This window comes from Ochotona curzoniae, unplaced genomic scaffold, assembly GCF_017591425.1.
Source record: "Ochotona curzoniae isolate NIBS_2020 unplaced genomic scaffold, NIBS_Ocur_1.0 scaffold_4701, whole genome shotgun sequence".
Classification (NCBI taxonomy): domain Eukaryota; kingdom Metazoa; phylum Chordata; class Mammalia; order Lagomorpha; family Ochotonidae; genus Ochotona; species Ochotona curzoniae.
The window spans coordinates 78,657,572-78,671,953 of NW_024467122.1; the positions used below are offsets into that span (position 1 = coordinate 78,657,572).

The 14,382-nt window shown below is 54.2% G+C and overlaps 1 protein-coding gene across 2 annotated transcripts in view; it reads left to right on the forward strand.

Moving 5' to 3' along the window:
- The window catches only part of HOMER2 (homer scaffold protein 2), a 69,952-nt gene that overhangs the window by 41,825 nt on the left and 13,745 nt on the right, over positions 1–14,382 (forward strand). For both annotated transcript variants that reach the window (XM_040968873.1, XM_040968874.1), the window contains exons 2-3: positions 4,820–4,976; positions 10,318–10,449. In XM_040968873.1, the coding sequence (XP_040824807.1) occupies positions 4,820–4,976; positions 10,318–10,449 (289 nt within the window). The remainder of the gene's footprint in view (positions 1–4,819; positions 4,977–10,317; positions 10,450–14,382) is intronic.

A 14,382-nucleotide genomic window follows, 5' to 3' on the forward strand; every position in this document is an offset into this window, starting at 1 on the left:
TTTGCTGGAGCGCACACCTGCAGGAGCTGTGTCCTAATTCCAGCTTGACTTTCCTGGGAGCAGCCAACTTACTCTTTCAAAGCTGGGCCCTTGATGAAGCGGACTTTGGTGGTGAGGTTTGGAAAGGATCCGGACTGGCCCAGAAAGATGTCTCTCGTGTGTGTGTGTGTGTGTGTCTGGGGTGCCTAAACTCATGCCTGTGAATCTCACTTTCCTAAATGGATAACACTGGCTGCTTTACTGGCCTCCCTGTGAAGAAGAATAAAGAATTCTGCCTGGGGAGCACCTAGTTGGGGTGTGCCTACCTGGATGCACCTGCCTGGGGTGCACCTGCTTGGGATGCACCTGCCTTTTGGGGTGCAGTAAACTCTGCATGTTCTCCATGGCCGTGTGCTCTTCTGGCAGCAAAAAGCAAAGCCAGGCCCTGTGCTCAGTGATGGGCTGGGGTGACTTTGGTCCTACACAAAGGCTGTGGTCAAGGTGGAGTCCCCCCTGGGGTGTTGGGCTAAGAGCCTCCCCGTTGTCTGGAGTCCTCTCAATTCCTCGCCATGTGAGTTCTCTTAGAATTGGCAAGAGAAAGTTGGAGGGAGTAGGCTGGAAGACCTGCGAGCCCCAATCCTATGAGACTGTGATCACTCAGATGATGTCACAAGTCCTGCCAGACCCAGTGGGGACAGAGGTGGGCTAGGGTCCTGGACACAGGGAGACTAGGCTCCCTGGGAGCCATGGCAGGTACTGCCCCCTGCAGACAGCTACCAGTTTGGGGGAGAGGGTGGTGAAGAAGGAGGCTTTCCCAGTCACTTTCGGTGTCACCTCCCCTCTCAGATCTGCCACTGCATCTGTGAGCCAAGGCAGGCTCCCTGGCCTCCTTGGGCCCCCTGTTTCCCTTTCCCCGTGGGACTGCAGCAGTGTGAGTGATCACAGGTCACGCTTAGAACGGTGAAGCCCTCTGTAAATGTCACTGCCCTGCGTGCCTTCTCATCCTCATCTGTTTTGCTTTTTCTTGAAATACCAGCAGAGTTTTTGAGTTCTAGAACACAGTACAAGGCCCCCAGTAGCTGTCCACGTGGGCTTAGTGGTCCTGGACCCCAGCTTCCTGCTGGAGTGCCTATGAGGGTCCCTCCACAGGTATCTCCGGTCACTGAAGGGCAGTTACTTTTCTCACCCTCTCCCCAGTGCCCATGCACAAAGAGGACTTCTGGGGACTCCCTGCAGCGCCTCCCACAGGCTGAGCACAGCCACTGCCCCGTGGAGGGCCTGGCCACAGGCCACAGGGCCCACCGTGCCCTCCCACATTCTGCCTTTCTGGTTAGGGTCCTAAGGGCAGGGCAAGGTGTGACTGGCTGTGTGTGAGCATGCCCTGCCCTGAGGCTGCTCAGGGTGCCCCACCATGTTCTCATCCCTCCTGCTCCATGTCTTCAGCACCTGGCTTCGCTCGCTTTGTCACTGCTGTGGGTCTCGGGGACACAGAGTGATCCCCAGGGCCACTGCTCACTGCCCTCCATCTTTCCTTTCCCTTCCCAGCCACATCTCCCCCTGTCTCCCTGTATCCTCCCCCTGCCATGTGCACCCAGAGATCCTGTTCTTGGTACTGTGGCCAGGCCCTTCCCCAACCCCGACATGTCCCATGTTAGTACTTCCTGGAGCCTTTGCACGACACTCAAGTCAGCTGTGTCACTGTGGAGGCCAGGGGCTGGCAGGCAGGGCCACTTCTTGCATCTTGGCCCAGCTCCTCTGAAAAGGTCTCAGGCAAGTGGCTCCCCAGGTTCTCTGGGGGCAAAACTCAGCAAATGCTCTGGTCATCTGCAAAGCGCCCAGCCTCCTACCCTTGGAGAGCCAGGTCCTGGGAGGGACCAAGAGGGAAGCACCAGTTCGAATCCTGGCGCTCCACTTGTGATCCAGCTCCCTCTCGCACCTGGAGAAGCAGCAGAGGAGGGTCCCAAGCGCTTGGGCCGCGGCACTCACGTGGGAGACCTGGGTAGAGCTCCCAGCTCCTTGGCCTTGCAGCCAAGGAGGATCTCTATGCATATGTCTCATCCCCTCTATCCCCAAACCCTCTCCAGGGTCGGGGGAGAAAACCTGGTCCCCTCCTGAGGAGGGCTCGGCCCCCAGTCTGGCCTGCTTGGTCAGTGCTCTGGGAGAAAGCAAGGCAGAGATGTCAATGTCATTTGATGTTCCAGAAGCCGTTCATGATTCTTGCCCTTTCTGCGCTTCCTCTTGCATATGCAGGAGGAGCCGCATGAGGAAGTGTTTTCCTGTGCGGTGGCGTGGTATTAGCGAAAGATGCTGAGCGGAACCCAGGCCCAGCTGGGCCGCCCAGACGTCTGGCTTCCCCATGTGGATGGGATCCGAGGGCCCACGTTCCTGCATGCGTTCTCCGTTGCTCCTGGCGGCAGACGCGGGGAAGTGCAGGGAGAACGCGCTTTCTGCTTCGGCACCCGCAACCTGCCGCTGCCAGGGTTAGTGCAGGGCTGAGACTGGACTGGGTCACTTGAGGGGATGGGAAATGTCCTGCTAACACCATTTCTACTCCGCTTCCCCATGAGGGACCTGCTCTGCTCCTGGGAAGTTTTGGGCAGCAAGGGAGCATATCTGTGCGCCTGGGAGCTGTGTGGATGGCGCGCCCTTGGAAGGCGTCGTGGACAGCCTCCACGTTTCTCCGAGGCCATGGCCGGCTGCTGACGGTTGACCCTGTGGCCTGTTCCCCGAGGGGTCTTGCAGATAGATGCAGCATTACTTTTCCATGAAGATGTCTCTCTCCAAATCTTTCTAGTGTGATCAGATTGGGCTTAAAGACTGCAAGACTACAACATTGAGCCCTCCCAGTTCCCGTTTGCTCTTTTAGCAAATTGAAAATCAGAGTGATGACGGAGACTCCCAGAGAAACCAGTCTCTCACGTGCTGGTTCACTTCCCAAATGGCAGCAGTTGTTGGGACTGGGCTGGGCAGAAGTCAGGAGCCAGGGACTGAGTCTCCCACATGGATGCAGGGGTCAAGCACCTGGGCCATTTTTTTTACCTCGCTCCCAGTCGCATGAGCAGGAAGGGAAGCAGAGCAGTCAGGACTCAAACCAGCAATCCAATATGACATGCAGCACTGCAGGCTTAACTCCATGTGCCACCAACACTTGGTCTCCTTTTTGATCTTTTTTTTTTTTAATTTATTTATTTCGTTTGGAAAGACAGATTTACAGAGAGACAGAGAGGAAGATCTTCTATCTGCCGTTTCACTCCCCAAGTGGCTTTAGTGGCTGGAGCTGAGCCATTCCGATGCCAGGAGACAGGAGTTTCTTCCGGGTCTCCCACGCAGGTGCAGGGGCCCAAGGCTTTGGGCCGTCCGTGACTGTCCTTATGTGCTCTACTTTATGTTTTGTCTTGTTGTAAGGATTCAAAAAGTGAATTTGCCAAACCAAAATGAAATTTGTACATTATGTGTCTCTAAGCATGTAGCACTTGCTACATGTGCTAAATGCTAAATGTGTAGCATTTACATGTTAGTATGTTTTTCTTCTACTTGATCTTATTTTGAACATTAAGGATTTTTTTTTAGCCAGTCTGCCTGAAACCCTTCTCCAAAAACAAGTATATTGTGCAATGACTGTTTTGTGTTCCTTTGTGAAGTAGAAGGCCGACAAGATAAAAAAAAATATAGTGAGATACAGTTGTAGTTTTCATTCATCTGCTTTAGTGTTTTTAAATATATTTTATTTATTTGAAAGGCAGAGTTACAGAGAGGGAGCAAAAGAGAGAGAGAGGGTGATTGTTCATTTTCTGGTTCATCCCGCACATGGCCAAAACAGCCACAGCTGGGCTAGGCTGAAGCCAGGAGCCTAGGACTCCATGCAGATCACCCACATGGGCGTAAGGGACCCGGGCACTTGGTTTGTCAGCCGGTGCGTGCCAGCACATTGTTAGCAAGGAGCTGAATTGTGTGCGCAGAGGAGCTGGGACTTAAACCAGGTGCTCCAGTAAGGGAAGCTGGGGTCTCAACCAGCGTCGTAACTTGGCTGGGCCACGTTAACTTAGCAAGGCTGTCCCCTGCCTCACTGCTTAATCTCTGTTGTCAAGACTTGGAAATTCCACCACTAAACAGAAAAGAGCCCTAGGTAAAGTGGTGTGAAAAAGGAGCCACGAGGATAAGGTAGCCAGGCAGGTGGATTTGATGCATTTCCCATAAAGCTCAAAAAGTTTCTAAGTTGGAAGTCTTGGTTAGTCAAGTCCTTAAATGGTTACTAACATAAAACAAAGAGTTCCACCAAAGGAGAGAGAGAAGTTCTATCATCACCCCTGCCCCCCCAAAATGCCATGTAGCTGAAAATTACTTAATAGCAACCCAAGAGGTCTCCAGCAGGTTCACAACTAATGCGCATTTTAAAAAAGAAATAACTAAGCTTGGGTTTTGCAATGTTTGGCGCTGGTGGTGCCAGCTTTGCCTGAACACTCTGAAGTGCCCTGATAGAGTATCCAGCACACAGCTACAGAATCCCCTCTCCCCAAGCCCTTGGTGTGATGTGGGTCCCCAGTGCTGAACATCATGTCGGGAAGAAAAGAGGAAGTTGGTGGCGACATGAAACAGAACTGCGCCCGTGAGCTGCCCTGGAAGCGGGTTGCTGCAGATGCCAGCTGCCCCACAACTGCAGGCTGCCCAGGATGTGGGGTGCAGAGCCTCTGGCTGGCGTCTCTTCCCTCCCCTCTCTCCTTGGCTTACTTTCATTATTCTCATGTATATGTATGTGTCATGCCCCAGAAGAGGTCCCCTTCCCCCCGCCTGGGGACCCCAGAGTCATGTCCCGCCCACTCACACTCCTCTTCTCCTGCAGAGAACAACCCATCTTCACCACCCGGGCGCATGTCTTCCAGATCGACCCCACTACCAAGAAGAACTGGGTGCCTGCGAGCAAGCAGGCGGTCACTGTCTCCTACTTCTATGATCTCACCAGGAGCAGCTACCGGATCATCAGCGTGGACGGGGCCAAGGTACACTGGCGCCTTTCAAAAGTCTCAGGCACTCACTTTTCATCTCATGCCTTTATAAAGGCAGGAAGTGGGGGTGAAGTGCACCCCCAGATCCCTCCGCTGAACAGAGGTTGTATGATTGCAGTAATGCCTGTCTCACCACCCATCCTTCTCTTTGTTTTGTTCATCTAAAGAGCAGCCTTCCTAGCTGGTGCTTGAGTGTGACAGTTCCACTACAGGCTTACAGCACTCCTGATGTCTCCCCTATGGTTGGCTGTGGAAGTGGCTTCCAAGGCCGTGCTGTCACAGCTAATGAGCATCTTCTGTGGTTGCTCACATATCTGTAGCTTGCTTTGGACGCTGCCCTGTTCTTGGCATTCACAGACGATATGAACACTTGGTAACTGCTGATGTATGTGGACCATTTGCTTCCCCGAAGTGTCCCTCCTTCCACTGGCCAGGAGAGCGCCAGTTTGCCACACCTTGACCAGCATTGCCTCTGCTGCTTGACACAGGAGTTACTTTCAGCCGGTGGTTTGAGAGGATTTCCTGAAATCAGTTTTTCCTCTGCCATCCTCCCCCAATGTTTGTTTGTTTTTTTTTTTTACCATGTTATGTGGGGGTAGAAAGAAGAGGAATCACCCCAAGCCTCAGAGGATCTTACAGAACTCGGCCTGCTTGCTGCTTTCTCATCTCTGGTCTGTCACTATTCTGCACTCGTCCTGCTGGATGTTTTAAGAAATAATTATGGGCCCAATGCAGTGGCCTAGTGGCTAAAGTCCTCGCCTTGAACACACTGGGATTCCATATGGCCGCCAGTTCTAATCCCGGCAGCTCCACTTCCCATCCAGCTCCCTGCTTGTGGCCCAGGGAAGCAGTCAAGGACGGCCCAAAATCTTGGGACCCTGCACCCGTGTGGAGACCTGGAGGAAGTTCCTGGTTTCGAATTGGCACAGCACCAACCATTGTGGTCACTTGGGGAGTGAATCATCGGATGGAAGATCTTCCTCTCTGTCTATCCTCCTCTCTATATATCTGCTTTTCCAATACAAATAAAATAAATCTTAAGAAAGAAATAATTATTTATTTGATAGAGTGACAGAGAAGAGGCTAAGAGAGAGATTGATCTTCCATGTGCTGACTCGCTCCGTAGTTGGCCACAACCACATCCTTGGGCTATCTCCTGCTGCCTTCGCAGGTGCATTCGGAAGGAGCTGGATCAGAAACAGAGCAGCTGGTACAAACCGTCACTCACATGTGGGTTCCTGGCATTGCAAGTAGTGGCTTAACCCACTGTTGCACAGCGCCCACCCCACGGCTGGGTTCTACGTGGATTGTCCTCTGTCATCCGAAATCACTGTGACATCAGTTTCCACCATGCTCCCTCTAAAACCCCTCTCCATTTTTATTTCTCAGTCATTTTGGCTAAAGCAAAACAAAACATAGCGTCATTGCTTCCTCCGTGCATGCAGTGACTCTGCCCTGCATGCCTTGTGTGTCTGACCATAGTTCTGGATCTGCTTGCATCTTCCCAGCAGCCTCTAGACCTGCTCCTTCCTCTCCCACATGCGTTCTCTGCTGACCTCTGCCTCCACATCAGCCTTCCCGGGTGACAGGGGCTGGAGAGGTCAGGGCTGGGCACTAGAATGGGGCCAGAGCATGGGCTTTGTCCCTGCTAGGTAAAACACTGGAGCCAGCAGGTGCCTGTAAAAGCGAACCCCACTTCAGCACCATGGAGAGTGCAGTTCAAAGGGATAGGATCCTTGATCCTCTTTGTCTTCTGTCCAGGAGCACAACCCTTGTGCCTGCTCAGAAAGGGAGCCCAGACAGGCTCATTCTGTGGCTGGGGTCTTAGCTGAGTATATGCTGCTCAGAAGACCTGAGTCCTTGGATGGCAGCCCCTGGCTCACCAGCTCAGAGCAGGCCTCCCTCCCGTGGCTCACCAGCTCAGAGCAGGCCTCCCTCCCGTGGCTTGGTGAGCTCAGAGCAGGCCTCCCTCCCGTGGCTCACCAGTTCAGAGCAGGCCTCCCTCCCGTGGCTCACCAGCTCAGAGCAGGCCTCCCTCCCGTGGCCCACCAGCTCAGAGCAGGCCTCCCTCCCGTGGCCCACCAGCTCAGAGCAGGCCTCCCTCCCGTGGCTCACCAGCTCAGAGCAGGCCTCCCTCCCGTGGCTTGGTGAGCGGCAGGGAGGCGTAAGGGTGCCTAGCACTTGGCAGGTCTGGGCCCTGTGTTGGGCCTCTGGGGGATGCCATGAGGCCACAGTGGTAATCCGCCTTCCCTGCCACTTCCAGGCTGGGCCTTCCTGGACTCTGTCCCTGGGACTCTGCTGCTGCCTGGGATTCCAGCCCATCAGCCTTCTTGGATCCTTCAAATTCCCTCTGTCATCCCCAGACAGACTTGTGCTTTTGTCAGCCAAATCATCCAAGGATGTAACAGGCTTAAGTGTCCATAAAATGGCTATCTTAGAGTGAGTGCTTTAGACCTCTGAGCCAAGTGTCAGTTGTTTGTTCCAGCATCAACTGTGACCACATGGGGGAAAAGTCAGGCATGGGATGATGGAGCTGACTCAGGGGAGAAGGTAGAAAAGAAGTGGGGATCAGGAGCCATGATCACATGGCACCCCCGAATTCAGACATCATACCAGGGGCTCTCAGTACTCCTGCTGGGTACCCAGTGCCTGGTGCTCCTGGAACCACACTCCCTCCCTAGCTCCTTCCCAAACTCTGACTTTACAGCAGCAGTAGAACCTTGTTCTATGAAACAGAGTCAGCAAAGGCCGGGGGAACATGGCCTTTGTTTAATTCCCATGACTGGTCCTGGGAGGGTGGGGTTGGGGTCTATGAACAGGCTTCCAGAGAGCTGGAGCACAAAGCACTGAGCCGTGGTCCCCATCCCTACCCCTCCTCAGGCCCCACTGGGCAGCAGAGGTCAAGAGCTCGGACCTCCAGTTGCTCTGTGAGATGTGGATGACCCCAGAGGGCTCAAGCTGTTCCATGCCTTGCACCTCGCTCTCCCCACGCCTTGCAGAGACCCGACCCCAGCCCCTGACATGTGAACCTGCTGATACTGCCTTGGGGTGCAGTGTGCTGAGCTGACCCTGCGCATCCATGCCGAGGCCAGTGGCTTCCTGTCCGGGCTCTTGTCTGTTGCCCTTGCCTGGTGTGTGTGTGTGTGTGTAGGATGGGGGGAAGTGGCAGGTATGGGGTATGGAGGGGCTGCCGCCTCTTCAAGGAGGACCATGCCTGGCTTGTCTTAGGATGCCCAGCCCCAAGCCAAAGTGGACAGGGCCTTTGAAGCGGGTGATGGCAGGCCAGCAGCAGGTGTACTGCATTGTAGGAATCACAGTGGGTCACCACTGAGGGACACCCAAGGACCAAACCCTCCAAACAGACCCCAGATCAGTAGTGTTCCTGGACAGACGGGAGCCCCAGAAAGGCATCCCTCCAGCTCACAACTTCTCAGAGCACTGCCGGGAGCTGTGCAGTCCCCACTGGCAGCTGTGTGATTAATGGCAAGTCTCTGGGCAGCACTGCCAACCCCATCAGTGGGAAACTCCATTTGCAGAGTGTTTGTTAATTGAGCCATCACAGCGCCTTGTGTCCGTCACAGAGCTGCTGGCACCAGCTCGGGCCGGGCTCGTCGTTGCTGCCCATGTTAGGTGCTTGGCATTGCAGGTGCATCTCCCGCATGCCCTGGACCCCCGTACTGTCACAGACCTCAGAGGCCAGCTGTTCTGCAAACAGCAGCAATACCTGCCGTGTCTTGAGTGCTAGCTCCTGTCTTGGTGTTCTCTTCTGGGAATTGTAGCCTTGCTCCCCCCCGTACATTCCGGTCCCCCTCCTCCACCCATTGCTGCGTTTTCGTTGTTAACGTCTAAGTCACTTGCAATGAAAGGCCACCACAGTCATCCCATGTGGTTGCTCCAATGTCCCCTGGCTAGGAAAGCCTCAGCAGAGGTCTGCCCAGGCTCAGTCTCCACAATGGCAAGCTAGATAATCTTCTGATATAGCCACTGAAAATAGACTACTACATGCAATGATTGGAGCTGTGGTCTTCAACAAGTACAAAAAGCAGCGTGGCGACCAAGTTCAGAATGCAGGTTTTACAGTCAGATCACTTGGGCTTTGTTTTTAAAAGATTTGTTTCATTTTATTCGAAAGGCAGCATTACGAGAAAGACAGAGAAAAGGTCTTTCGGTCACTGGTTTATTCCCCAAGTGGCTTCAATAGCTGAGCCAATCCAAAGCCATGAGCTTCTTCTGGGTCTCCCACACAGGTGCGGGGTCCCAAGGCTTTGGATCAGCCTCTACTGCTTTCTCAGGCCACAGGCAGGATGGGAAGTGGAATAGCTGGGAATCAAACGTGAACTGATGAAACCCTGCTGTTATCAATTGAAAGAGAAGTGCTTTGGGGCCCAGCACAATAGCGTAGTGGTTAAAGTCTTCACCTTGCACACGCCAGGATTCCATATAGTCGCTGATTCTAATCCCAGTGGCCCTGATTCCCATCCAGCACCCTGCCTGTGGCCTGGGCAAATAGTCGAGGATGGCCCAAAGATTTGGGACCCTGCACCCGCGTGGGAGACCCAGAAGAAGCTCCTGGCTCCTGGCTTCAGATTGGCTCATCTCTGGCTGTTGCAGCAGCTTGGGGAGTGACCCATCAGATCGAAGATCTTCCTTTCGGTCTGTCTCTCCTCTCTGTATATCTGACTTTCCAATAAAAATAAATACATCTTTTTTTAAAAAGTACTTTGTGGTTCTATATGGGATTCTGGTGGTGCAGGCAATGGCCTCATGTGCTACTCCACAGCCCTTGCTTGCTTCTCTTTGCAAGGCAGCCTGTTCCACGGAGCCCTCCTCCTCCAGGACCTGCTGTCTCTCCTGCCCGTTATCCTGGGGTTCAGGAGAGAGGTGACAGTTTGCCTCAAGCTCCCACACTGTACTGCAGTTCCCTTACCGCTGCTCACACCTGCAGACTACCCATTGACCAAGGATCCCAGGCCTACTGGGAAGCAGCAGGCATCGGTTGCCTGGAGTGCTTTTAAAGAAGTTCAGCTGGACCCTGGGGCTTAGGGTGGTTAAAACAGGCACGAGGAACAGTTCTTCGGAGAATGTGTGCCAGGGCCACAGTGGAGAAGCACACAGTGCTTCGGGAAACTACTTGATGCCTAGCAGGTGACCTTGCTTTAGATGGGTCATCTGTGGAATCTCCAAGGTCACTAGTTCCCACCGAGTGTGGGATATGTCAGAAGGACGCAGGAGCCATTGTGATGGAGCAGAGGACCGACTGGTGGGGGCGCTGGCTCTGGTCACAGAAGCCGCCTCTCGCCGTGTGCTGCCATCTCACTGTGACTGTCTCCTGCAGGTGATCATCAACAGCACGATCACACCCAACATGACCTTCACCAAGACATCGCAGAAGTTCGGGCAGTGGGCCGACAGCAGGGCCAACACCGTGTTCGGTTTGGGGTTTTCCTCCGAACAGCAGCTGACCAAGGTAATGTGGCTCCGTCTGCAGCCAGGCGGCTGTTTGTCCCGGGGAGAGGGGTCGGAACACTGGGTGACAGGATTCCTATCTGGCCTTCCAGTTTCATCCTCTTGGGCATCCCAGGGCTATCAAAGCAGGTGCCCTTTTTGAAATGACAGGAGAATTCTTCTCTAAGTTAAGGCTGCTTTGGCTGGTTGTAACACGAAGGAGCAGTGGGACCTACCCCACTGCACCTGTTCCTGGTGGGGCCCATAGATGCTCATAAGGGGAAGTTTGTCCAGATTGGCTCCATGAGCTTTGCAGGGCTCCGAGAAGCGGGCGGCCTTCCCATGAGAGAGAGCAGTCATTCTCGGAACTTTGCAAGGAAGAGCGGTGCACCTGCTGCTGACGGCAGCGTGTCCTGATGACGTGAACCTGTTCCTCCATTGGGAGGTTCATGGATTGTCTCCAGCAGCCGGCTGTGTCAGTGACTTGGTTGGAGCCCCAGAGAGGGACTAAGGGGGTGCACAGTGGATGTTCCTAACCCTGTCACCCCACACTCCCTAAAGGGCTGCTCACAGAACTGTGCGTTGCTGTTTTCGAGGAAGAAGAGTCATAACTTTGATTCAGTTCTTCAAGGGGGTCTCTGGCAGGGGGTTTGGAAGTTGCTAAAACAGATTCTGGCTGGTCACTGATTCAGGGAACCACTCAAAACTCCAAGCACTGACAGGATGATCTGGTGACTGCCAGGTGGCCTCCCTCGTCAGCTTTTGGGGGTGAAAGCCAGCTTTTGGAGACTGCAAAGGAGCCCTGGGTAGGATGGTACTTCAGAAAGTTCATGGAAAGGGGAATTGAAAGAATAAGTAAAAACTTCTGGTGGCCTTGTGGTGGAGTGGGTAAGTGCTTACAATGCCAGCATCCCATTTCAGAGAGCCGTTTTGAGTCCTGGCTACTCTGCTTCTGATCCAGCTCCCTTTTTATGCACCTATGAAAGAAGCAGAAGATGTCCCAAGGGCTTGGGCCCCTGTGCCTATGTGGAAGACATGGCTGTAGTTCCTGGCTCCTGGCATCAGACTGGCCCAGACCTAGTTGTTGTGGACATTTGGGGAGTGAAGCAGCAGGTGGAAGATATGTCTCTCTTCCTTTCTCTGTCCCTGGCTCTGCCTTTCAAATAGATAGACAGACAGACAGATGATGGATTGGTAGGTGCCTGCACCATGGGCAGCAGGAGCCATCACCTGTTGCTTCAGATGGGAGCAGAGCAGCCAGTAGGGGATGCCGGGATCCTAGGCAGTATAGTAGCCTGTGTGCCAAATGCCCACCCCTCCGTTGTAGCCACCGTGCCAAATGCCCACCCCTCCAACATGGGCAGTGTGCCAAATGCCCACCCCTCCACTTTTCATGGGTTTCCACGAACTCCTTGAACTACCTCCCAGGAACCAATGAAGGCTTTGGGCATAAGACTGACTAGGACACATGACTTAAAAGCTACCCTAGAGTCTGTGGTTGCTGGGGGTGGAGTAGGACAGGTGTCACTGGGCTCCATCCTGGGCTGACCCCGTGTCAGGCACTGGGGCTGCAGAAACCTGGTCTCTGTCCCCAAGTGCCTACACATAAATCCACATTCTTTTTTTTTTTTTTTTAACATTTTACTTACCTATTTGAAAGAGTAACAAGGAGACATGGAGAGACAGAAAAAGATCTTGCATTCCCCCAGATAGCCACAGCAGCTGTGGTTGAGCCAGACCAAAGCCAGGAACTCCATCCAGATCCTCTGTGTAGGTGTAGGAACCCACTTAGGTCATCTGCTGCTTTCCCAGGTGCATTAGCAGGGAGTTAGATGGAGACTGGGGTAACCAGGATGTGACCAAACACCCCATAGGAGATGCAGGTGCCACAGGTGGCAGCTTAACTTGCTACTGCATAGCACTGGCCCCCACAAGTCCGGAGTTTTGGGGCCTGGCCAAAGTTGCCCTGGGCAGACTTGGATGAGCATAGTTTTAAGGGCAGGGGAGCTGGGGTGAGTCATGAAGTCCACCCCAATAAGCACCTGTGAATTTGCTGTATTCTTTGCCCAGCATGTGTACGTGTGTGCCTACACATGTATGCGCATGTGCACCTGCCTCTCAGGAAACCCCAGCGTACAGATCCCGCCATCCTACACGTGGTCATGAATGCCCTGCGTTGTGGGCATAACCCCACCCTCTGTCTGCCACATCCTCAGGCAGCCCAGAAGCACCACAGCACCTGTACAGCCTGCCTGTTCCCAGCCGGGTTCTGTCCCAGATGCTGAAAGCTGTAGAGCAGGCATGAAGCAGGAGTGTGGACTGTGAATAACTGGATGTGACTGCGGTGGTGGCCTGTCCAGCCCTGCTCCCACTGTGACTCTGCAGCTGGGATTCCCCAGCCGGCTGCAAACACCCAAGCTCTGCTTCTGGCTGACGGGGTGGTGGGAGGGCCTGATCATCCTGCAGTGACTCAATGAATGACCTGCATTTCATCTGCAGACCCACTGGGTTTGAAGATATGTGCTGGAACATTCTAGGTGGTGATGGTTCACGGGCGTGAGCAGCTGTACCAGCTGGACCCTCAGGGCTGTGATGCTTGGGCTGGGCACTGGAGCTGGCAGCTGGGTGCTCAGTAGGACTGGAAGTCAGGTGGCCATGGGAAACAGGAGTGTGTGTTGCCAGAGACACGTGGGCCCTGGTCCCTGGTCCCTGGGCAGTGTACCCATCTGTCTTTTGTTTTCATTTTTTCCCCTCCCTCTCTCTCTCTGACTCTCTCTCTGTGTCTCTCTTTCTCTCTCTCACACACACCCCTGCCATCCTCTGGCTCACTCCCCTGAGACCTGTCACAGTTGAGGCTGAACTGAAGCAAACCCAGGAGCCAGGAATTCCATCTAGGTCTCCCGTGTTGTGGGATGGGGAGGCGGGCAGAGTCCCAAGTGTTTGAGCCATCTCCTGCTGTCTGCCAAGGTCTGCATTGTCGGAAAGCTGGCAGTAGGAGTCAGAGCCAGGCAGTGAGTATGGGTGCTCCACGTGGGATGTGGGCATCTTACCTGCTGGGCCACACACCTTGCTGCACTGTATGTCTTTTGAGAAAGCACCTGCCGGAGGCTCCTCTGGGCCGGTCCTTCCTGCCACCTGCTTTGAAGGACTCTCCAGCCGTGGAGGGCGAGGTGATGGGCGGCTGTGGTTTCATTCAGGGCCCTGTCCCCAGTCTGTCTCCCAGAGCACCCAGCTTTGTGTCACCCCGCACGGCCAAGCCCTTGCACACACCCTTGGACTTCCGTGTAAGCCATGGGTTCAGACGGCTGCCTCTATGTGCTAGGGAGACATTTTCACTGCTGAGGGTGGTCTCCAAGCTTCTCTGCCTCCCCGCCTAGAAGGGGAGTATTGGTCAGCAGGTATGCAGTGGCCTGCATGCTAACAGCTACCCTGCTGTCACGGTCCAGCCCTGCAGAGGGACTGTGTGCCCTGCATAGCTAGGCTGCTGGAGGGAGTATGCGGCACCTGTGCCCTGGAGGAGAGAGGGGAACTTCTTGCAGGTTCTGATGAGAGGAAGCTTTCATTCATTCTCTGTGGTTGGAAGGACATCACCGTGTCTCCTGTCCTCCTACGTCCTGAATATGAACCAGTTTCCTTGTAAGTCTTATTTTGGAGAGGCAGAAAAATACAGAGACAAAGGCAAGCATAGAAAGGGCTTCCTTCCACTGGTCCAGCCCCAAACACCAACAGCAGCCAAGGCTGGACCAGGCTGGACCAGGCTGGACCAGGCTGGAGCCAGGAGCCAGGAACTGCTCTTCGTCTTCCTCGTGGCTGGCAGGAACCCAGCGACATGAGCCATCACCACCCCTGCCCAGGGACCAGGGTTGAGAGCCAAGCCAGGACACAAACCCAGACAGTCTGGGCTTCCCAACCAGAGCCTCAGCCAATGCACCAAACTCCTATTCCTCATTTTAAA